This window comes from Vigna unguiculata, chromosome 11 (genome assembly GCF_037176805.1).
Source record: "Vigna unguiculata cultivar grain cowpea cultivar isolate G323 ecotype 2 chromosome 11, ASM3717680v1, whole genome shotgun sequence".
NCBI lineage: Eukaryota > Viridiplantae > Streptophyta > Magnoliopsida > Fabales > Fabaceae > Vigna > Vigna unguiculata.
This window is the reverse complement of record NC_140802.1, coordinates 3,257,783-3,282,999: the sequence shown is the minus strand read 5'-3', so window position 1 is coordinate 3,282,999 and position 25,217 is coordinate 3,257,783. Positions and strand designations below refer to the sequence as shown.

The 25,217-nt window shown below is 33.8% G+C and overlaps 1 protein-coding gene and 1 pseudogene across 1 annotated transcript; both read left to right on the top strand.

Annotated features, from left to right (window-relative positions):
* Positions 1 to 7,947: 7,947 nt before the first annotated feature.
* Positions 7,948 to 9,167, top strand: LOC114170119 (cytosolic sulfotransferase 15-like). The gene has a single exon (XM_028055606.2). It carries the CDS (start codon positions 8,009 to 8,011, stop codon positions 8,987 to 8,989), a length of 981 nt encoding a protein of 326 aa, XP_027911407.2. The 5' UTR covers positions 7,948 to 8,008; the 3' UTR covers positions 8,990 to 9,167.
* Positions 9,168 to 19,956: 10,789 nt separating this feature from the next.
* On the top strand, positions 19,957 to 21,679 carry LOC146880852 (cytosolic sulfotransferase 15 pseudogene; annotated as a pseudogene).
* The last annotated feature ends 3,538 nt before the right edge of the window (positions 21,680 to 25,217 follow it).

Here is a 25,217-nt window from a genome sequence, read left to right as displayed (position 1 = left end):
TTCATTTATAGATTTATTTTCTATTAAATGATACGTTACAATTATAGTGACTAACTATTTTTTTTTTCTAACATTGATTTTTAACCGGAGATTATAGTGCATAGGAAATTATTATGATTTTGATTTTCATCAAAATATCTGCCCAACCCTTCTGTTTGGGAAGGGACAGAAGGAGTTATCTTCTTCATATGCTTGCAGGCCTTCTGTTGAAGCCATTGGAAGCTATAGCTATGGAATGTGTGAATGATAACTTACCAATGAAAGTTTGATGATATTTAGCTCAATATGGGATATATTTATAGCCTGATCAGTGCTTCAAAGTGATTAAGTGCTTCTTTTTTTTTTTACCTCCATGATTTCTGCTTTTTTGCTTGCAGTATCTACAATATTCACGTGTGTTTAGTCTGTATTCATTAAACTGGTGAGAGATGGTGTTTCTAGAGTAGTTTGGTTCGAAACAAATGGGGACATATTTGATTTAGTGTCATCGTTTCATTTCACGTTACCCGAAGGCCAGTACAAATTGTTATCTAAATTTTGTGAAGAATAAATAATATATGGAATAAATTTTATGTATTAATGAAATATAAAAAAGTTCATCCTCTTGAATGCTGAATAAAATTTATGCAGAGTATTAGTTTTCATTATCCTTCCACTCTCTTTCATCTTCTTTTCTTTATTTAATACTCACTTTTCCAGCCCGTACATAATTAAAGTTAGCTACCTAAACTTTATCTCATTCAAAACCAATGTCTTTGTCATTTCAACTTCCATTTCCAAGATTTCTTACTCCATTTTCCAACCTCTCCTAATTCATGATAGAATCTAAATATGAATCTAAATCCCACATGAGAAAGTTGAGCATATCAAGATCCATAAATTTATTATCTTAAGATTTTAGGTTAAGAGTGGTATCAATCCTTTATATGTGGGTTAGATTAATGTTCATTGATGTTGTATCTTCCGTAATGATCCTCTCTTAAAAGACCTAACATTCAAAGATAAATTTCTAACATAAAGACTTCATTTAGGTAACTAACTATCTTCCCTAAAACTACCAAAAAAATTTACTTATATAATTTACCAATAAATTTTATCCATATATTTATTACCTACCGATTACAAATAACATTTATAGACTGATTACATAAAGATTTTACATAGAATTTATCTACGAATTACGTATAATGCACAAAGTAAGCTTAGGTAACGCTTAGCATATTATGCACATAAGCTTGTTCTTTTCTTTTATTTCTTTTATGATTTTGACATTTTAAATAATTTGGGACTAAACTAGGATGTTTTAGAACATCGAAAGTATATTGAATAAAAGTCTGTATAACCTATATTTTAATATACGTTTGTATTATTTAGTTAACTTATTCATTAGAACTGAACCATGCTTTTATCCGTTGTGTTGATCATCAATTGCTCCAAAATTTAAAAATGGTTTTGAACTCCAAATGCAATTGTAGTTCACCACATTTCAGCATAAAATAATAATTAATTCGGAATCTCAAGCTATAAACAAAATATTCTTTACTGATTTTTTTCTGTTTTTTACCGGAATACATTGTACTGATATTTTAAATTAATCCTGGGAGCATACAAGCATTTAAACAACTTAGTTGTCAATTTCATTCAAACTAAAGAGCTCTCGCTCAAGCTAAACAGCTATCGCTCAAGCGACAACAGTCTCTCGCTCAAGCGAAAAGCTCTCGCTTAGGCGAGATTGAAATTAAAGGCATTATGAAGAGTTCTCGCTTAAGCGAGGCCTCCTCGCTTGAGCGAGATTACTCTCGCTCAAAACTAGAGCTCATCTCCTGAGCGACAACTCAAGCAGAACCTAGGGGTAAACTTCTTGTTAATTGCGCTTAAGCGAGGGTTGCTCGCTTGGGTGAAAACAACAGAGCTCTCCCCTGCTCACGCATGCAAACCAAAAAAAGGAGTACCAAACAACATTTCAACCCTTTCCAGACAACCACAACACCGAGCAAACATCATAAACATGATTTAAAACTAGGAAAACATGCAATAATCATAAAAAAACTTTAAACCATAGCTTCCCTTACCTCTTTAGACGCTAACAAAAGAATGGTAACCCAAGAAAGAGCAACAGCGCACTGGAGCAAGCTACGGAGTTAAAAAGAAACACACCCAAAGTTGAGAATGAGGTTCCGGGGAGAACCCAAGACAGAACTAGAGCCATCTGAACCGATAAAAGAGAAGAACAAAGTTGAAGTTCAACTTACCCGAGGGAACGAATTAGTTTAGATAACTAGTGAGGGGAGGAGCTTATGCCTTAGCAAAGCGCTTTGGTGGAGTGAAGGGAGAGGGAGAGGAAGCTGGTTTTTGGAAAAGAGTAAAGTAAAAGTGTGAGGGGCTTGACAGAGTATTAAGGATCCCTAACTGGACTGATCTTGGACCTACGAAAAGGGCTAGACCCATACACATACAAACTAAAAAAAGAACTTACAATAACTATTTGAATAATCAATATTTTTTTTATTTTATAAATCAATACTTTTTTATTTTATAAATCAATATTTAAATTAGTGTAGTTATTATGTAAGAATTTTCTTGTAGCAGTCCGCCCCAAAAAACTCATGCTGCCTCACTCTTAATGACATCTTGAAAATGATAAGAAGAACAAATGTGCTATAATAACTTAATTTATTTATGTGATTCTACCGACAAAGATAAATAGTTTATTATGTATATGTTTTCTCTAAATATAGTTTTAATATAAGATTCCGCAATATTTTTGCTTTCTAATTTCATCTACCACATCATTCACTGTACAAATAAACTTTCTAATAGTCCGTCCTCTACATGTGTGAAAGCATAACGAAAAGACTTGTTACGAGAATTACTTGGGAATACTCAGGTAAGTTAAAAATTAACAAAAATGTAATAATTGTTGTAATTCTTACTAATTAATGGTTGTCATTAATTTGATATAGTTAATTATATTATTGATACAGTTAATACTCATTCATTATGGGTTATATCTTATATTTATAAATAGAACTTGTCCGATCAGTAATAAAACATACATAAACATTGTTGCATATTCCCTAATCCTCTATTCTTCATTCTCTTCTTTATGCCATTATTAACTTTATCTTATAATACATTATTAGGTTATCGGCATAATGCTCCAATGAACTGAACACTAGTGAAAATGTCTTTTCTCTTTAATGTTAGTGTTCTGCATGTCTCAATCCAAGCTTTTCGTAATCCTTTTTTCATTTACAATTTTATTTATTTTCTTATTTTTGTGATAAAAATTGTTTGACTTCATTGATTTTCATCTCCATTTTATTATTATTATTTTTATCATGATTATTAATATTTGGCGCCTTCTCCCTGCACCCCAAAAGATTCTTCTGTACCCCCCAAAATGACTCTAATACCCTTATTTATTACCAGTGAGAGAGTGGGTGAAAGTGTGTTGGGACGCAGTAAATTTCATTTACTGCGTCGCCAACGTCCTGCACCCCCAAAACGTTATTTCTTCTACTCCGTTTTGTTTCTTCTCCATCCCGACTTTCATTTAAAATTTTGCTCTCATTCTCTGTGGTTCGTGGTCCCTGAAAGTTTTAATTTCTCTGTCATTCCTTCATTCTCTCTGGTGGTGGTGGTCCCTGGTTTGTATCACTTTCATTTTTTTTTAAGGAATGTTATTTATTCTCTCACTCACTGTCTTTACTTTGCGTTGTGTGGTTCTTGTGATCGAAGGTTGTATCGTTCTTTGAAGGAAGGTGGTTGTAAGTAACTCCCTTATCTTCTCTCCAAGTGGTAGTTTCCATCCAGGTTAGCCTTCCAGCTTAAACTTTTTCTTTTTCTGTTTGCTTCTGTGAAACGTATATAAGGAAATCTTTTACGAAACGGATACTGGAATGCGTTTCAAACTTTTACCAAACGAAATACAAAAGCCGTTTCAGGAAAAAAATCATAATGTATGGGAAACGGAATACAGATTCCGTTTCGTAAAAACATTTGCAATTTTTTTTGAAACGGAATACAGATTCCGTTTCATAACACTGTGAAACGGATTCTGTAATCCGTTTCATAAAAAAATTTGCAATTTTTTTTATGAAACACATTACAGAATTCGTTTCACAGTATTATGAAACGGAATCTGTAATCCGTTTCCCATGCCTTTTGATTTTTCCATCCATGCTAAAATTACACCCCTCCCCATTAATTTTAAACCTTACTCTCATGTTCGTAGGTGGTTCTGGGATGCTCTAAGTCAACTTTCTTAATTTAATAAGGATTTTCTTTTTCTCTGGGAAAGAGGAATCCTTTTCACAATTTTATGAAATGGAAAGTGTATGCCGTTTCCGATAAATTTTGTTTTTTTTCTTACACCCCATTCATTAAAAAATTACACCCTCACCTCATTCTTTTAATCCTTAGTGGTAGATAAATTTTGCATCATAATCTCTTCAAAATTACACCCACACCCCATTTCTTTCTTCTTGATTCCATTTCCGGTTCCGACAACAATGTTTAATGAAAATAAGTCGTGAATAAGATTGGTGGCATGCATGTACGTGTTATCCTCCTCTTAGAAATAGAATTGAAATCCTTATTTGCATGGTTGTTTTGTGCGACGGACGAAACACTGGTAAATTATTGATGCTTCAAGGTGATGAAGGCAATTTCCTCTACTGGTTTGTAAATTTGACATGCTAGACTTGGAAGAAATGTTTGTTGGATTTACTGCTTAAATTGGTGACGGACCACTTTAAAGTTAATCATATAATGCATGAATCTTTCGGTCCAGGTTTTTGAAAATATCAAAAGTGTCTCGCAACATTTTTGTTCTTAGTACCAACAATGAATTACCTCATTTTAATGCCCAGCTACCGTGTGTTCTCTCTTCTTTATACCTCTCTAACCATTCTTTCTTTTTCCATTTCACAGACATAATGCTTTAAAGACTCACTCCTTAATTACATTCAACAAGTAACTGCTACAACGGATTACCCGAAAAAAACACCAAAAAACCCAAAACGGATACCAAAATCCGTTTCACCACAATTCAAAAAAAAAAAAAAACAAGAAACGGAATCCAAAATCCGTTTCAGCACTATTAAAAAAAAAACCAAAACGGAATGCGTATTCCGTTTCATACGCCTCCGACACGGCTTACAAAAGCCGTTTCAGTAAATTTGAAAAAAAAAAATACAAACGGAATGTGTATTCCGTTTCAAACACTTCCCACACGGCTTACAAAAGCCGTTTCAGTAATTTTGAAAAAAAATAATTACCAAACGGAATGTGTATTCCGTTTCATACACTTCCCACACAGTTTACAAAAGCCGTTTCAGTAAAATTGAAAAAAAAAAAAGACCAAACGGAATGTGTATTCCGTTTCACCATTCTGGAAGTGCACTCTTAAAACGAAGATGCAAAAATCAATTCAAATAAACACACAACCATCATTCCTGAAATTAATTACAAATTTAAAAACATTACTTGGAGAATATGGGTCTGTGGTGTTGCGCAAGAGAAGACCAGAAAAGGGAGGCAGCAGAGATGAAGAATGTGTTGTGGACGCTCGAGAGAAGAACTGTGTGGTGGAGGATGTGTGCGACAATGTGTGGGAGAAGACCAAACGTGGGAGAAGACGGAGGAAGAGTGTGTGGAGGCTGTGTGGGAGAAGAGGAGAATGAGGGAGAACAAACTGGACCAGCAGCTAGGTCAAAGATTCCTGATGGGTGCAGGGAATCAGATTCTCACTTTATTGGGGTTTGTTTTGGGGTGCAGTGGTGCAGGGGTATGCGGTCAAAATTGGGGTTTGTTTAGGGGTGCAACGTCGTCAGGCATTTAGGGGTGCAAGGTGTGCAATAAAAAAACATAGTAAGTGTTATATTTAACCATGGACAATTAGGAAAATAAAATTGGTTTTAGGGGTATAAACGAGATTCTTAAAGGTGTAGGAAGAAGCCCCTTAATATTTATATGCTAAAGATTGCGTAGTTGGGATTGGGAGGCCCAATTTAGTGACAGGGGGCAAGCCTTTGGAAGTTCTGGACCACCATGGCCCAAATTGTTGAAGAAATTATTGAATGCAGAAACGGATATGAGAAAAGAGTAATTGTATTTTTTAAAGCAAAATATTCTCTCTATAAGGCTAAGTAATCCACATCAATTACTAAGTCTGAGCTGCAAGTTCATATCAACTAGAACTTATAATATTAGTATATTTAGCTTGAAGAAAGTCAATAATCTTATATTTTAGACATTAATATTGTGAAACTAAGTAGCATAATTAGAGAACAAATCAAACTAATTATTACGATGTGACATCTAGCATGTACTTTTAAAATAAATTATAAAAAGAATAAATAAAAGAAGTGATGACCTGACATATGATAAACACTAATTTGATATTTGACAATTTATTTTAATCACTAATTTGATATTTGACAATTTATTTTAAAAACATTAGAAACAAAAATCAAAAAATTATTAACCGACCCGTGATACAAAGTTAATATCTTCAATGTTGCGCTAACAAGTTGAATTAAAACGCATTTTCAAAAATAAAAATCCAATTAGAACAACTTAAACTTTGAAGATCTAATTGAAATTTTGAAATAAAAATAAGGACATTTGAAAGATTTAAACCAAACTTATAATATTAGTATATTAAGATAGAAGAAACTCATTAATCTTATAGTTTAGACATTAATTTTGTGAAACTAAGTAGCATAATTAGAAAACAAAATCAAAATAATTATTATAATGTGACTCATATATATATATATATATATATATATTTGTGTTGTGTGCAAATCTCACTGGCATATGTGTGTATCTTTTTTATCCTGGTATAAGTTGAGTGATGTTTTTATAAGTATAAATATAAATATAAATAAAAACAAGAAAGTAGAATATTATATGAGAATAAAAATTTATAAATTTATTGTCTTAATTTTGTTTGTCTTAATATTTTTGGTTCAAAAAATAATGTAAATTTTTTATGTAATTTTGTTAATGAGTCTTTGATATTATATTTCTCTAATAAAGCTGTATAGACCTAACATACTATTGTTATGTAATTTTCTTGTAATGAACAGAATGGCAGAAAAATTGCATGGGTAAGCTAAAAAAACTTATGCAAATCTAAATAAGAGGGTGGGTTAGTTACGTTTGAGAGACTTAATTAGAAGTGTTTCATCTAGCTTTATGAGGTAAATAAAAATGGAGACTAGACAAAATAAAAACTCAATTTATGGAATGATGTTTTGGAGTTAGTATGGTTGGAGAAGCTTAAACAACAAAAATGACTATACACGAGTCCTTGTAGTAGAAAATTTTTAAAAATGTAGTGGGAAGGGAAAAAAAAAGAACTGGTGTGTTATAAACATATTTTGTAGTGTAGAGGAAACCAAAATCTTATTTGTTTTTGGGAAGATAGTTGCGTAAATGAAGTCTCTATTAAAAACATATTTTCGAATTAGATCGGTTGGAATGGGATAAAGTTTAGTAAGCTAACTTTAATTATGTATGAGTTGGAAAAGTGTATATTAAATAAAAAAAAGAAGATGAAAGAGAGTGGAAGAATAATGAAAATTAATATTCTGCATAAATTTTATTCAGCATTCAAGAAGATGAACTTTTTTATATTTTATTCTATATATTATTTATTCTTCACAAAATTTCGATAACAATCTGTACTGGCCTTCGGGTAACGTGAAATGAAATGATGACATTAAATCAAATATGTCCCCATTTGTTTCGAACCAAACTCCTCTAGAAACACCATCTCTCACCAGTTTAATGAATACAGACAAAACAAATACTGAGAAATTACACGTGAATACTGTAGATAGTGCAAGCAAAAGAGTAGAAAATCATGGATGTAGGTAAAAAAAAAAGCACTTTGAAGCACTGATCAGACTATAAATATATCCCATATTGAGCTAAATATCATCAAACTTTCATTGGTAAGTTATCATTCACACACATTCCATAGCTATAGCTTCCAATGGCTTCAACAGAAGGCCTCCAAGCATACGAAGAAGATAACCTCCTTCTGTCCCTTCCCAAAGAGAAGGGTTGGGCAGCACGCCATCTCTATCTCTTTCAAGGCTTTTGGTGTCCATCAAATTTTATTGAAGGTGTAATCAAATTTCAAAATCACTTTCAGGCAAAAGACAGTGATGTTATTGTTGCCAGCTTTCCCAAATCAGGTACTACATGGTTGAAAGCCCTTACTTTTGCTATTATCAACAGACAACGTTTCTCATCTTCTCATAATCATCCATTACTCACTTCCAATTCTCATGAACTTGTTCCTTTCCTTGATTTCATCTTTCATGCTGATAACATCCATGACAAGCTTTCTCACCTCTCCAACATGACTGAACCAAGAGTTTTTGGTACTCACATTCCATTCCCTTCCCTCTCCCAATCAATTAAGGAATCCAACTGTAAGATAGTTTATATCTGCAGAAATCCATTTGACACTTTTGTTTCATTTTGGATCTTCGCCAATAAAATTAACCCACACTCTCTGCATCAACTGCAAATTGAGGAAGCCTTAGAAAACTACTGCAAGGGAACAATTGGATTTGGTCCGACTTGGGAGCATATGTTAGGTTATTGGAAAGAGAGCATAGCTACACCTAACAAGGTTCTCTTCTTGAAGTATGAAGAACTCAAAGAAGATGCCAAATTTTACGTGAAAAGAGTTGCAGAATTCTTGGATTGTCCTTTCACAGAAGAAGAGGAAAGTAACGGAGTCATTGAAAGCATAATCAATTTATGCAGTTTTGAGAAAATGAAGAACCTAGAAATCAATAAAGCTGGAACATTTGACAGGAACTATGAGAAAAAATACTTATTTCGAAAGGGTGAAATAGGAGATTGGGTAAACTACTTTTCCCCAGCTATGATAGACAAATTATCCAAAACGGTGGAAGAAAAATTAGGTGGATCTGGTCTTTCCTTTAAAACATCTCCTTAATATATATATATATATATATATATATATATATATATATATATATATAATGTGAATTCTGGTTTTACTGTGTGAAGAGGCATCCATGCGTTGCAGAGACAAGTGGATACCTTTTTATTATATGGTTCTATGTATGCTGTCTTCAATAATTTGATTACCCATACTTGGGAAATTCTGAGAATTCCAGAATCCTGTTATATTATTTGGAGCAATAGGTCGTAAGTTTAACACCTTTTTGTTATATTATATTAACAACGTAAGTTCAATAAAATGAATGATGCATAGATTGTAACTATTTGATGCAATTTCTATTTTCTTTTTTGTACTTAGAACAAAGACCGTGAAGTTAATGCTCACTGATAAAATATTCGTTAGACAAGTTTTATTGTATTTTAAAAACGAAATAGATATTTTGATGAAAGACAAAATCATAATAATTTCCTATGGTTGGGTTTTAATAAGTAAAACATGTTTTAAAGTTTTATTGTATCACGTAAGCAGTTGGTTACCATTCAAGCAACGGTTACATATCTATAATTATAGGCGGCGTTCATATTTCTACTTCTAAATTTATGGTTTTATAAATAATCGTTTTTAAATTAAAATTATTATTTTATTATTTTTACTTTTTAAATGATTATTTTTTTTTACATTTAACTGTCTTATTATTTAATTTTTCTTTTAAATTAATATAGATATCTTTAATAAAAAAATTATCTATAAAATAAGTAAAACATATTTATAATAAAATTTAATATATTATTCATATTTATTATTAAAATTAAAAGAATAATACTCATGCGCGTAAAATATTTCACTAATTTGTTATAATTGCATGAATTATCATTGTCGACACCGTTCAATATTTTGAATATTTTAGTGCCCTTTCATAGCATTATTGTTTTCTTCTTTGGCAAATGGCAGTAGTGGCAGACATGTGTTGCGTATGACACCAACTTTATTAAGGTTTTAAAATTGGCTAGTATCCTTATGTGTGATAAAAAAAAACGGTTCTAATGCAATTTTTATCTTCATCTTAATGGGACTTTTTTATTGGGAAGTTGGTTATAGAATTTCAATTTACAAATGAAAAATCATTTCAATTTACTTGAATTTTTCTGTTTATTTCTATTTTTTATGGCTTGAGGTTCCAAATTAATTATTATTTTATGCTGAAATGTGGTGAACTATAATTGCATTTGGAGTTCAAAACCATTTTTAAATTTTGGAGCAATAATTGATGATCAACACAACGGATAAAAGCATGGTTCACTTCTAATGAATAAGTTAACTAAATAATACAAACGTATATTAAAATATAGGTTATACAGACTTTTATTCAATATACTATCTGTTAGGATTACACCGAGTCTTGAGCTAACCTTAAGATAATAGATTTGTAGGTCTTTATTCTTATATAGTGCTCTACTTTCTTATTTATGGTCAATGTGGGACTTAGACTCATACTTGGATTTCTAACACTATCGATGTTCTAAAACATCCTACTTTAGTCCTAAATTAGTTTAGTCTCAGAACCATATTATATCTTTTTGTTTTTTTAAAGATCAAATCATATAGTTTTTTTTTTAATATTACTTATATTCATACATTATGCTATATATCTATAGCTATCTATCACAATTCAGTGACAATTGAAATTGTGAAATGGAAACCCTTTACTCTGCTATTGTTCCCATATTTCAAAATCAAAAGGGTTAAACAGTGAGTGAAATGCTTGTAAATTGCAATCATCTTGGTAGATTTAAGTTTACTTCATACCTACTTAATCCCCTGAGGATGAAGTGAATATAACTATTTGAAATAATGACAATCACATCTTTGTCTTCTACTTTAATGAATTTTGCAAATGGTCTTGATTCTATTGTTTATTTAGGTTTATTTGTACTTTTGTGATATTTAGAGCAATGCACTAGTTAGCTTTGGCTCAAGCATTTGAGAATAGAGACAAGCTCATGCCATCACATCCAGAGCTAGCAGAAGAATGGGTTATTCATATTCTAATAATAAAAACAACTAGTGTGATAAAAAAAAAGTTACCAACCTAGTTTTGTAACTATATAAGGAAAACTTGAAGACACCCCACGATATGAAAGAGTGTTGAAGCCAAAAACTTTAGATGTATAAGGTCCCAAAACATGTCCACAATGTTCTTCACTTTCGAAAGCAGAATTAAGTTAAGAAATCATTACTTGATTTATCTTTTTGATTAGGATTATGATAATTTTGATTCATATACTTTAATTTTTTCCTACATAGAACACAAGAGAAGAAACTAATAAAATAACATGAAGTGTGGATGATAATTATAAACTTTATTAGAAGCTAACTTACACCAATTTCTTTGACTTCATCATTAGCATATGTTCCATTAGTAAGCTTGTGTGTAGATATCCATACCTCTCCTATGTTGACATTGTGGCCACATTCTTTTAATGATAAAATTGAGGAAAAATTATATGACATAATTCAAAAAATTAACAGATAAATTTCACTTGAAAATATGTAGTATGTAACCATTTCATCTCTTTTCCTTGCAATGCTCTTAGATCGACCTATGTCAGCAATGGTTTGCTTCGCTCTATTCTCTTTATTTTTTAGGGCATGGTCATAATAATCAACATATAAAAATTAATAATTATGAATAAGGTTGATGAAAAAAAAGTTTCAATTATGCCTTTATTTTTTCATTTAGACAATAATCAACAACAGAAGCTCATTGATCTCGACCTTTTGGAGCCATTACAATGAATTCATCTCTAGTATGAGTACCATCATTCCTTTTTACCATTGTTGAGTGTCTAACTTAGCATGATTAACTCTTTATTATCTTTTGGGCCATTTTTCAAGTATGTTTCATGGTTTACATTTCTCTGCTAATTCATCTTTGGTTTTATCTAGATACTCTGATGCCGATTGGGCCGGTGATCCCACAGATCGTCGCTCTACCACATGTTATTGTTTCTTCTTGGGAACTTCTCTTATTTCCTGGCATAGCAAAAAGCAAATTATTGTTGCCCGCTCTAGCACTGAATCTGAATATCGTGCTCTTGCTGATGCCACTTCTGAATTACTCTGGTTGTTAAGTGATATGAGTGTCACACATTCTTCTGCTACTTTACTTTATTGTGACAATAGAAGTGCCATACACATTTCTCATAATGATGTTTTCCATGAGCGCACAAAGCACATTGAAATTGATTGTCACCTTGTTTGTCATCATGTTGTTAATGGCACTATCCTATTGACTCCGGTCTCCTCTGCTGATCAAACTGCTGATATCTTTACCAAAACGATTCCAAGATCTCTTAAGCAAACTCAAGTTGACATCTATACCAACTATAGAGTTTGAGGGGAGGTGTTAGCGTAATATTATGATAGCATAATAGATGGAATATTACGAGATTTTCTTAGCTTAATTATAAGAGATATTGTTGTATTTTCTCCATAATTAAGTACTGGATTACTGTATATAAGTGGTTCATATATCACTGAATGATACACAATAATAAACATAATATTTCTTTCTATATGTTTAGTATATTCTTTCACATCATCCCAGACAAGCTTTCTTACCTCTCTAATATGACTGAACCAAGAGTGTTTGGTACTCACGTTCCATTCCCTTCCCTCCCCAAATCAATTAAGGAATCCAACTGTAAGATAGTTTATATCTGCAAAAATCCATTTGACACTTTTGTTTCATTTTGGATCTTCGCCAATAAAATAAACCCACACCCTCTGCATCAACTAACAATGGAGGAAGAAAACTACTACAAGGGAATAGTCGGCTTTGGTCCGACTTAGGAGCATAGGTTACTGGAAAGAGAGCATAGCAAACCCTAACAAGGTTCTGTTCTTATGAAGAACTCAAAAATGAATTAAGTGTAATTTTCATTGAAAATTAATTTAAAAAAGATATTTAACCCTTTATAAGATGAATGATGCATAGATTGTAACTATTTGATGCAATTTACAATTTTTTATCTTAAAAAAAAAAAGACCGTAAAGTTAATGCTCACTGATAAAAATATTGTTATTATTTTGATGAAAGCCAAAATCAGAATAATTTCCTATTGTTGGTTTTTAATAACTAATATATATTTTTGTGCTACAAATTAAAAACCAGATAAAAAAAATAGCAACAGTAAAATAGGATGTGAACTTAGGAAAGAGTTAGATAAACTATTTTTTTTTCATAATTGTTTTAAGAACAGAAAATGATTGATAGATGATCCAATGGGACCGCCTCAAATTACACGGAATTTTGATAATTACAAGGTTAACATGAAATAAATAAATTTCTTTTCATACAGTTTTTATTAAATAATGTTTTAAATTATTTATAATTTTAAATATTTTCAATTAAGTCTTTAATAAATTTTTATTTATATGTGTGAGAACCCCTCTTTGATTTTTTTCTTAACCATAAATCCTCTCTCTGCTACCAACTTCACATAAACAACACTTCACTCTCACCATGCACCCTTCTCCCTCTCTATTTTTCTCTGTCTTCTCTCTGCCAGAAAACATTCTGAATTTACATCCAAAAGTCTGAATCATTCTTTTCTGTTACAGAATTCAGATCTGAGGCTAGTTCAGGACCACTTCCTCAAGCTGAGCCTCCCCTCTACGCGTAAGTCAATCTCAATTTCTCCCTTGCCTTCCAATTTTCGAATTTTGGGTACTTCCATATTTATGGGTTGAGTTTGGGCTTGTTCTTACACTTAACATTTGTAATTCAGTACCTTAGGTTGTGAAATTGAGGTGCCCCTAGTTGAAAGAGTTCTTGCTTTTGATAATTGCAAAGGTAAGGGAAGCTAACTGTCTTTCTTCTTATTTCAATTCGGGAACCATGTTAGATGAGTTTGATTGAAGCATTGTGTGCTAAATTGATGTTTGAAATGCATGTGTGGTTGCTTGATTGATTTTTTCCATGGATTCTGGGCTCCTGCATATGGGAACAGGTTCGTAATATGGTATTTTCGCCTAGGCGAGTGACTCTCGCTTGAGCGAAAACACTAGAAAACCCACCCCTGTTCCTGCATAAAGCCTCGCCTAGGTGAGCTGAGGCCTAGGCGAGCTGTGGTCGCTTAAGCGAGAGACACTCTCGTCTAAGCGAACCAACTTAGCCTGAGCGAGAGTTCGCCCAGGTTTTTATTTTGGCTACTGTTAGCGCCTCGCTCAGGCGAGACTAACTCGCCTAAGCAAGATGGCCTCTCACCTGGGCTAGATTGTTTAGCTTGAGCGAGAGCTACTGTAGTGAGGTGCTTAAGGTTCTGTTTTAAAGGGTGAAATTATATGTTCAAATGTGATCTTGTGCAATTAGTCTTTTATGTGCTTGAAATGTCATTATTACTGTAGTGAGTGGTGAAATTGGATGAATATGAATTATGAGGAGTTGTGGTTGAAATAGAATTTCAAGGGAAATTCATATGAGCTTGTTAGTGTGTGTAAGGACGTCAGGAATCCGTATTGGTTGGTATCTTGAAACTCCAATAATCTTTCACGCTCAGATAGAGCAGAATGGATTATGTCGTGAGGAGTAGCAGGAGGTCCTAGTCTTTGGACTTGATCAAGTCTTAGACGTGAAGGGGACTTACCCTAGGAGTGGTTGGGTGATAACCCCTTGTGCCCAAACTCTACAGAGTTTGGGAACCTTCACAGGTGCAAGCCACCAAGAGCTCCAATGTCGCTTACACAATCCGGATATCGAGTCTAGAATTATACAATTGAGCTATGTTTTATGAATGATATTTATACTGTGAACTGTATGATTTTCTCTTATTTCAGTTAGCTTACCCTTTTTGTTTATGTTTGTTTTCCTCGTGTGTTCTCATTTGCAATGATCACCTACTGTTGGTGTGAACAGAGTCGAATTCAGATGAAGACACCCCTCTCCTGGACAAGAGCTGATCTTGGCTTGGAAATTCCGTAGTGACTTTTTGAGTTAGGTTCCTTGGAGTTTAAGTTGTATGAACTGACTTCTCCTTGTATAGACTGTATTTTGTTGATAGGGACTTATATGATTATTTTGGATGACTGTATCAGCACTCTATAACGGTTTATCCATACTATCTGCTTTGTTTGATCATGATGTTAATATTTTATTTAGTAGGGTGAAAACTATTAAATGGGATGTTACAATATGTTTATATTTAATTTTTTTATTAATTGAATAATATGATTATTTTTTTCTCATATGATATTGTGTAATTGTTTTTATGTTTTAATAAATATTATGTTTTGTAATTAATATGAAATAATACCATGGTTTTATTTATTTTAAAAGTTGCAAACGGTCCACTTCAAAACTTTGATTCCATTTAATTCATTTACTTTAAAAAATATGTGTTTTTAGATTTTCATTTCTAATAACGTTAAAGTTTATCATACGTTGACAAACTACGTTTCACTTCATGTTACACAAACATAAACACATAAACCAGCAGTTAAAATCCACCAAGTATTATTCAACTAAAGATCTCTCTGTACAAATATATAAAAAAAAAGAAACTAAAAGCTAACTAAGGCCCAATGTAACAAGCAACCAAACATAGCTGGCTAATAACACCCTGACGTGACGATGGGAGAAAGATATTTTCAATGCCCATCTGGGAGAGAATGGAAAGAAAGCTCCAATCATGCCTTTTTCCACATGCTTCCAAATAAAAAGCACATGGATGTGCGTAAAAAAAAAAAGCACTTCACCACTTTGAAACACTGATCAGGCTATAAATATATCCCATATTGAGCGAAATATCATCAAACTTTCATTGGTAAGTTATCATTCACACACATTCCATAGCTATAGCTTCCAATGGCTTCAACAGAAGACCTGCAAGCATACGAAGAAGAGAATCTCCTCACTACAAGAAATATGTTAATTACCGACGGACAAATACCGACGGATTATTATCCGTCTGTAATGATAATTTTCCGACGGATTTAGCGACGGAATTTAAGCGGGAACAATACCGACAGATTTGTCCGTCGGTAATAACACAAGAGACAGCTGGCGACGGATTTATCCGTCGGTAAATTTTTTTCATGCAATTACCGACGGATTACCGACGGATTAGTCCGTCGGTAAGTTCGCGGATTAAACTTAAAAAAAATCAGAAACCCTTTCCCCCCATTTCGTGAAGGTCGTCTCCTCCAAAACGCACTAAGAATGCGCCACTCGCGTTGCGCCATTACCGCCACTCTGAACCGCCGCCGTGCCACTTCCAATCTTGGCCGTAACGACCTTCTTCCGGTGTCGCTGCCGTCACCCACTGCAAAACTCGATTCTTCTTCTCCAAACGCATTATTGAAGTCGCCGCTGCTGTTGCCGCCCATTGCTGCTGCCACTGCCATCGCAATCCCACTCCCAATCGTCGCCGTGAGTGCCTCCTTCCAGTAACGCTTTCGGTGGCTTGAGTTCGAGTTTGGGGATCCGCTCTGACGTCGGGAGAAGCAGGGTAAGGGTTTTGTTGCTCGAGCAATAATCCAAGCTTTTAATTCATCCTTACCCATTATTTTTTTTCTGATAGTTGCTTCCATTTTTGTGGCGAGAGAAATTCGAATTGGGCTTCCGCGTGAGTGAGGGTGCTCTGTTTGGTGCTGCTCCGGCCGTTGAGGATTCCGGCCGTCGAGGTGCTCTGACCGTGGGGGGAACCATTGGTTTTGGTGCTGCTGGGCTGTCTTGGAGGTAACACCCATTTTCCTTTCATTTTTCTTCCTATTGCAGTGCATCCGAATTGAATGGAATTGAATGATAGAGCATGTGCTGCTGGTTTGAAGCTTAATTTTATGATAATTATCATCACCAATCTTTGATAATTGTTTAGATAAACTTCATTTTAACTAACCAATGTATATAGATGCATGTATTTTGGACTGCATTATTTTGGTGAATGGAAAACTTGAACGTGAAAAGTAGTGAATTTTGATATGTTTGTGATTGGAATTAAAGATCTGATTTAGCTAGCTAACATCTTCTACCCGTGATTTAGCATAACCATAGTTTTTAGCCTAGTTTTAGTGTCTTTTAGGAGGTTTTAGGTAGTGAAACTTTGAGTTTTAGGTAGGATTTGAGTTTTGAGTTCTTTCTTAGGTTCCTTTTGTCATTTTAAGCTTGTTGAGTAGGTTCTTGGTGCTGTTTTTACCAGTTTTCATAGTTATCATATTAGAGCAAAAATGCAAAAAGTCAACTCTTGGTCAACTTAGCAACTTTTAATCCAATTTAGTGTTTATTTAGGCCACTGTTTCAGCTGCATTTTCTGCCTTGGGATCACTGTTTCTGCATCAAACCAAGCCACAAAGTTAGTCACTCTAATTCAATGAGAAAAACATTAACTAAGTTTTGAGTGGTAGACTACTTATGCATAAAGTTAGCCTCCACATATGAATTTTCGTGTGCCATCTTATTCCTCACTTTGGCCTAAGTTTTCATCATTCTTATACAAATTAGATTGTGTTTGCATCATTGCTTAACAATTCCTTTGCTAATTTGGTAGCCTTAGCTCATTTTGGTCATTTTCTAGTTCATTTTTTGAGTTTTGACTAGGCAAACTTGAATTACCTTGTTAATTCTGAGTTGTGATGTTTTCTCCACCTCTCTTGTGTTAATTAGAACTTGTCCAATTAGTTTTATAATAGTTATATGCACTAGTGTACTTAATTTCTAAATTTTTGCACTTTTAGCCTAGTTTAGTGGTACTTTTAGGTTTTAAGGACCAAGATTTCGAGTTGTTGTTGATTTTTGTCGTGTGAGTTCCTTTGTAGTCATGTTTTGGCATTAGAAACTTGTGTGGATAGTTAGATTAAAGTTTCATAGGTTAGGGTAGTACATGCACATAGAAAATACTTAATTTAGTAGACTAGTCTTGGTTTTAGGTAGTGATTTTGTGTAAATCTGTTCGGAGGCAGCTTGTGTGTTAGGATTAAGTTTTCCTAAGTCATTTTAAACTTGTCTAGGTAGTTTCTATCCACTTCTACCCATGATTTAGCATAACCATAGTTTTTAGCCTAGTTTTAGTGTCTTTTAGGAGGTTTTAGGTAGTGAAACTTTGAGTTTTAGGTAGGATTTTAGTTTTGAGTTATTTCTTAGGTTCCTTTTGTCATTTTAAGCTTGTTGAGTAGGTTCTTGGTTCTGTTTTTACCAGTTTTCATAGTTAGCATATTAGAGCAAAAATGCAAAAAGTCAACTCTTGGTCAACTTAGCAACTTTTAATCCAATTTAGTGTTTATTTAGGCCACTGTTTCAGCTGCATTTTCTACCATGGGATCACTGTTTCTGCATCAAACCAAGCCACAAAGTTAGTCACTCTAATTCAATGAGAAAAACATTAACTAAGTTTTGAGTGGTAGACTACTTATGCATAAAGTTAGCCTCCACATATGAATTTTCGTGTGCCATCTTATTCCTCACTTTGGCCTAAGTTTTCATCATTCTTATACAAATTAGATTGTGTTTGCATCATTGCTTAACAATTCCTTTGCTAATTTGGTAGCCTTAGCTCATTTTGGTCATTTTCTAGTTCATTTTTTGAGTTTTGACTAGGCAAACTTGAATTACCTTGTTAATTCTGAGTTGTGATCTTTTCTCCACCTTTCTTTTGTTAATTATAATACGTGTATTGAAGCATCCTAAACATTCTCCATTAGTTTACACTTGCGTTTAAGGTTCAAATAAAAAAGTCAAAGTTTAGTCAACTTTCTAAATGGCTTCTTCTTTTGCAGGTACATTGACTATCTTCTTTTGTAGTTCCTCAACCCTTGTCTGGTGCTTTTGGTATGTAGCTTTCATTGTAAATTTTTTGTTGTTGTTTGAATATATATGATTGAAGTATGATTATAGCAAATACTAATTGCTTTATTCAATTGCTACCTTGAAATCAAGTATACTACCTTTCATATGCCTTCTACATGCATGGGCTTAAGTAGTAATAGGTTTATTACTTAAGTCTAATGTTTGATAATTGTCCTTTGTTGCACTTATCCAATGTAACATAACATTTTCGTCCTTTGGTTTGTCCTAGGACATGGCCGAATTTCTCATCCAATTGTATATGCGAATTGCTATTGGACTAAAATAATACTATAAAATTGGTGCAAAAATTGAAATCAAGTTAACTAGAGGTGTGCTAGAATGAAGAAATTATTCGTGCACCCTCTATCTTTGCCTTCCACATGCATGGGCTTAAGTAGTAACAGGTTTATTACTTAAGTCTCATGTTTGATAATTTTACTTTGTTGCACTAGTATAGTGTAACATAACATTTTTCTCCTTTGGCTTGTCTCAGGACATGGCCGAAGTTCCCATCCACCGTGGTTGGATGTATGACCGTTGTTATCCTGGAAGAAGAGGTTTAAAGGAAGATTTTATCATAGGAGTTGAGGACTTTATTTGGACGGCTCGACAATATAAATATTATTTTCATATTATGATATAATTTACTTCTTTTAAAATCGATTTATACATATAACCATTTATTTTGTTAAAGGAAAAAGAGTTGGGGCGAGAGGCATATATTGATGAGGTATTTTACCAAACTCATCTTCGCAAGGGATCTGGCCAGTTTGTTGATGAAAGGTCTCGAAGAACACATGTAAGGAAATCCTTTTACTATTTATTATTTCCTTTAAACTTAAATGTTGTACCTTGTTTAACTAATTTGTCATTGTTTTCTTTAACAGGAAGAATTTTCAACTAGACTCTCACAGGTCAGATCTGAGCAAGGGTCATGTGCTGGGTTGATGTTGTCGGCGGAAAAAATAAAGGAAGACTTTATGGCACTGGAGAACTTGGCAAAGGTTACACTGCTGGAAGAGGTATCCACAAACAACAAGCATCTTCTTCCAGCAATGCTGAGGAGGCCGTGAACCGACTCACGCAACGACTAGAAGAACGTGGTCAAGCTTATGAAAATTTGACAAGGCAGTTTCAAAACTTCCAAAATCTAGTCATGGCCTTTCTACCTCCTGATGCCCAGACCCGTCTTCAACAACAGCAGTCCAACCCAACACCGCCCCAACAACAACCCACTCCAGTCCAACCCACACCAGTCCAACCCACACCAGTACAACCCACTCCAGTCCAACCCACTCCAGTCCAGCCACAGATTGAGCAACAAGAAGACCCTACAGAAGAAAATAATTCAGATGATTATGTAGATTATTAGGACATTTTTCTATACTGAGTTTGTTATTTATGTCTGCTTTTAGATTAGTTAAACATAACCTATGAGATTGTGATTGAAAGATGTTTATCTTTATTTCACTTTTATATGCAGACTCTAAAAATATTTATGCGTGTGATGTATGTATAAGATACCTGTATGGATTGGCTATAGATAACTATAAGATGGGCAGGTCTGACTGTATTTGTGAGGTTGCAGGTTTGATAAATTTTGTGGATAGTGCGAATACAAACTGCACTGGAAAACTATTTTCAAATTACCGACGGATCCTGTGGACGGTAATTTCCGACGGATCCTGCGGACAGTAATTACCGACAGATGCTGCGGTCGGTAATTACCGACGGATCCTGCGGACGGTAATTACCGACGGATTCTGCGGTCGGTAATTACCGACGGACAGTATCCGTCGATAAATGTTAGCTACGACCCTTTTACCAACGGATTTTGGCTCGTCGGATATCCGTCGAAAAAAGTTGTTTACCGACGGATATATGTTGTTATCGACGGATCTCGACCGTCGGTAATATCTATTTTTTTGTAGTGCCTTCTGTCCCTTCCCAAACAGAAGGGTTGGGTAGCACAACATCTCTATCTCTTTCAAGACTTTTGGTGTCCATCAATTATTTTTCAAGGTGTAATCAATTTTCAAAAGCACTTTCAGGCAAAAGACAGTGATGTTATTGTTTCAAGCTTTCCCAAATCAGGTACTACATGGTTGAAAGCCCTAACTTTTGCTATTCTCAACAGACAACGTTTCTCTTCTTCTCATAATCATCCATTACTCGCTTCCAATTCTCATGAACTTGTTCCTTCCCTTGAATTCATCTTTCATGTTGATAACATCCAAGACAAGCTTTCTCACCTCTCCAATATGACTGAACCAAGAGTTTTTGGTACTCACATTCCATTCCCTTCCCTCTCCAAATCAATTAAGGAATCCAACTGTAAGATAGTTTATATCTGCAGAAATCCATTTGACACTATTGTTTCAATTTGGATCTTCGCCAATAAAATTAACCCACACTCTATGCATGAACTAACAATCGAGGAAACTCTAGAAAAGTACTGCAAAGGAATACTCGGCTTTGGTCCGACTTGGGAGCATATGTTAGGTTACTGGAAAGAGAGCATAGCAAACCCTAACAAGGTTCTGTTCTTGAAGTATGAAGAACTCAAAGAAAATGCAAATTTTTACGTGAAAAGAGTTGCAGAATTCCTGGATTGTCCCTTCACTGAAGAAGAGGAAAGTAACGGAGTGATTGAAAGCATAATCAATTTATGCAGTTTGGAGAAAATGAAGAACCTAGAAGTCAATAAAGCTGGAACATTTTGCGGGAACTTTGAGAAAAAATACTTGTTTCGGAAGGGTGAAATAGGAGATTGGGTAAACTACTTTTCCCCAGCTATGATAGAAAAATTATCCAAAACAATGGAATAAAAATTAGGGGGATCTGGTCTTTCCTTTAAAACGTCTTCTTAAAATGTGTTTAATTTGTTACCTATGACTGTTACTTCTGCTTCGTGTTCTGATTGTGGGTACCTTTTTATTATTTGGATTTAGCCTGTGTTAAATTTAAGTTTCTTTTCTGTATCATTAACGTTTGACTTCAATAATATTATTACCCAAATTTTGGGAAATTCTAAGATAATTCCAGATTCCTATTGTATTATTTGGAAGTGCAAAGCATTTGCTATAGGTCGTGTGCCAAAGAAAAAGGAATACTATATAATGTTTATATTAGGAAAATGATATTTTGACTACTAAACTTTGACAACTTTTTCTTACACCCTTAGGTGTCATCTTCTAAGTAGTTTTTCATTTTTCTCATTCTCAATCTTCCAAAACCATTTAAAAGATGATATATTATATTGTAAGAGAAAATTGTATAAATTTAATAGTTAAAATATCATTATCCTTTATATTAACACCGTAAGTTTAATAAGTAGGTTTAAAAAAAGTTAAATACGTTTTTAGTTTCTTAATTTTAAGTAAATATTTAAATTAGTTTTTATTAAAAAATTTGGATCAATTTAGACTTTCAAATTTAATAATGTGTGAATTTAGTTTTTTTAACTAAATTTTTTTAAACTTATTTAACACTTAAATACGTTTTTCAACTATCTTTGAAATGAATATGTCACAGGATGTAACAACTTAAATGTTATCGTGAAACGTGTTAAAAATTAAATTAACATAATTTTAAAATTAAAGGATTAAATTAGACCAAAATTTTAAAATTGAATTAATTATAATTTTCATTGAAAATTAATTTAAAAAAGATGTTTAACCCTTTATAAGATGAATTATGCATAAATTGTATCTATTTGATGCAATTTACAATTTTTTTATCTTAAAAGAAAAGACCGTGAAGTTAATCCTCACTGATAAAAATATTGTTATTATTTTGATGGAAGCCAAAATCAGAATAATTTCCTATCGTTGAGATTTAATAACTAATATATAATTTTGTGGTACAAATTAAAAACCAGATGAAAAAATAGCAACAGTAAAATAGATGTGAACTTATACGAAAGAGTTAGATAAACTATTTTTTTCTTGGAAAATGTTACACTTACTACCCAATTTGACTACTCAAATGACTACCTTACGTGGAATTAAATTTTTCATTTTTTTTTAATTGAAACAAATGGAGTGGCACGTGAGTGAAGAAATCTGAACTTAAGTGCCCCTTTCACTTGTTGTCGTGAACTAATGGCCATTTTGTGAAATTGAAAAAAGAGGGAAAAAGTTTCACTTCGCAGACATTTGCAGAAACTTCACGGGTTCCATACCAACACTTTTGTTCTCCACCTCCATCCCACCTCTGAACTGCCACACCCCTTCGAAGTCCACAGCGCAGGCACAAAGTCCACCGTCCATTTCGAAAATCCACCACGACGACGAAGTCCACCGTCCTTGCGAAGACCACCGTGCCGGCGAAGTGCCCCGTCCCTACGAGGTCCCCCGTCCGTGCGCAGTCCACCGTTTTGGTGGTCTCCTTCGAAAATCCACCGCCCCGAAACACGGAAAGGTAACTTCTTTGTGTTGTTGTGTGTATTGTAAGTGTTTAGGGTTTTCTAGTGAAAGGGGGTTTTTAACATCACAGTGTTCTCCATTTGCAGGGTATTCTTCCATTTGGTTCAAGGTATGACTTTTTTGTTTTCCCCAAATCATTGACGTCGTGGTTGTATCGTTTTGGTGTGGCCTCGAAAAATGTATGTCTAATAATGGTGGATTTGATAAAAAATGTCTCTCTAATATCACTGTTTACTTACTTTTTTAAGATTTTCATGATAATCATTGTGTTGAATGTAGGTTTTGATTGGTAGTGTGTTATTTAATTGTAATATTGATGGGATGATTTCTTATGAATTTGTGGTGACTGCATTTGTGTTGAGAAGGTCAAAATTATGAGTCAAGTTAGTGAAGGAAGCGATTTTAGTGTTGACCGGAAGGTATGATATTTTTTTAATTCATTTTGTTTTGAATGTGTGTTTGATTAAAATTGCTATAACTAGTTTTTTTTTTTTTGTGTTGATCCAGATTTGTTTTAGGCATTCATGCCGAACCAAATTTATTGGTAGTTTGAATAAGAAGTTAACAAACGATCAAAAGTCATTTATTAAGGCAACACCATTTGCATGGTTGGTTGAGTTGAAAGAGTCTGTGAAGATATCTAGGAATCTGTTGAGTCTGTTAATTAGTCGGTGGGTTGAAAGGCTGGGGGGGTTTGACATGGATACAAAAGTTGTTGCTTTTAGCTTATTAGACGTATGTGTTGGTCTTGGTTTGAGGGTAGTTGGGCAGAACATTGATTTAACCCGAGAAGGCTTAGATAGTCATTGCAAGAAGTTATTTGGACCTAAAAAGTTGTTGATGTTGAAATGGTATATGACTACCTATTAGAACATAGTAAACATCTAGAAGTTAATGATTTTTGTAAGCTTTATCTTTTGTTAGGAATTTCTGAGTTTTTGTTAGCCAATCGTAGTGGCAGAGTATTTTCTATTTTGTTCAACATTGTTGATGACGTTTGTAGTATTGGGAAATATAATTGGGGTGGTGTGGTGTATGAGTATTTGGTTGGAAGCATTTGTGAAGCTAAAATGTTGATGAGAGACAAACCAGGTTCAAAAAACTTCCATGTTATAGGATGTGTTTACTTGTTACAGGTACCGTATCTTTAATTTGGTTGATTTTCCATTTCATGAGATAAAAGTAAGTGGTGAAGAGATGTGACTAATTTTCCTTTCAAATGTTCTAGTTATGGTCGTTCGACCATTTTCTGATGTCCAACTCAAAGGAACGGCGTCCAACTACCAAGTTCCCTAGAATCTTGCATTGGATGGAAGTGAAAGTAGGGGACTATGTAATTAAAAGGAGTGTGCATAGAAACATGGTAAGCTGTTTGACATGATTGATCTTAAGCTTTTCTTAATTATGTGATTAGTACTTGTTGAGAGTTTTTTTGAATTTCTTGCAGGTTGTTTCAGATGTTGCTGCCTCTGCAGAAGAGCTCAGCAATACCTTTGTGAAAGAAGGTTTTGAGGAATTTGGACGTGGAAGTAAGGGTGGCAGAAAAGATGAGTTAATGGAAGTTGTTGAACGTCAAGAACAAATGTTGGGTGAAATTCAAAAAGAAGTTTATGAGTTGAAAGCAAATATGAGTGAAAGGAAGAAGCAAGGCCATGATGAGGTTGAAGATAAATATTATCAATGGGATGAATCTAGTGTTGCTGACATAGGTGAAGAAAAATTCAGTGAGATTGCTGAACATAAATCTGGGGATATTGATGAAGGTAATTTTGTTGAGACATCGACGGATCAACTTGGCAAAGAAGAAGAAGATGGTGTACATCATGATGGCAAGGAAATACAACAAAGCAATATGTATGTAAGACGCAGGGATGATCCAAGGAAGCGTTTCAAGAGTATTGCAATAAGAACTCCGTTTGCAACGTATAGCAGGAGGAAACGCAGTCAATAGTTGATTTAGATGAATGTTGTTTTGTGTTATTAAGAGTTC

Excerpts from the sequence above, each read along its gene's own strand:
- LOC114170119 (XM_028055606.2), top strand. The coding sequence starts at position 8,009 with ATGGCTTCAACAGAAGGCCTCCAAGCATACGAAGAAGATAACCTCCTT.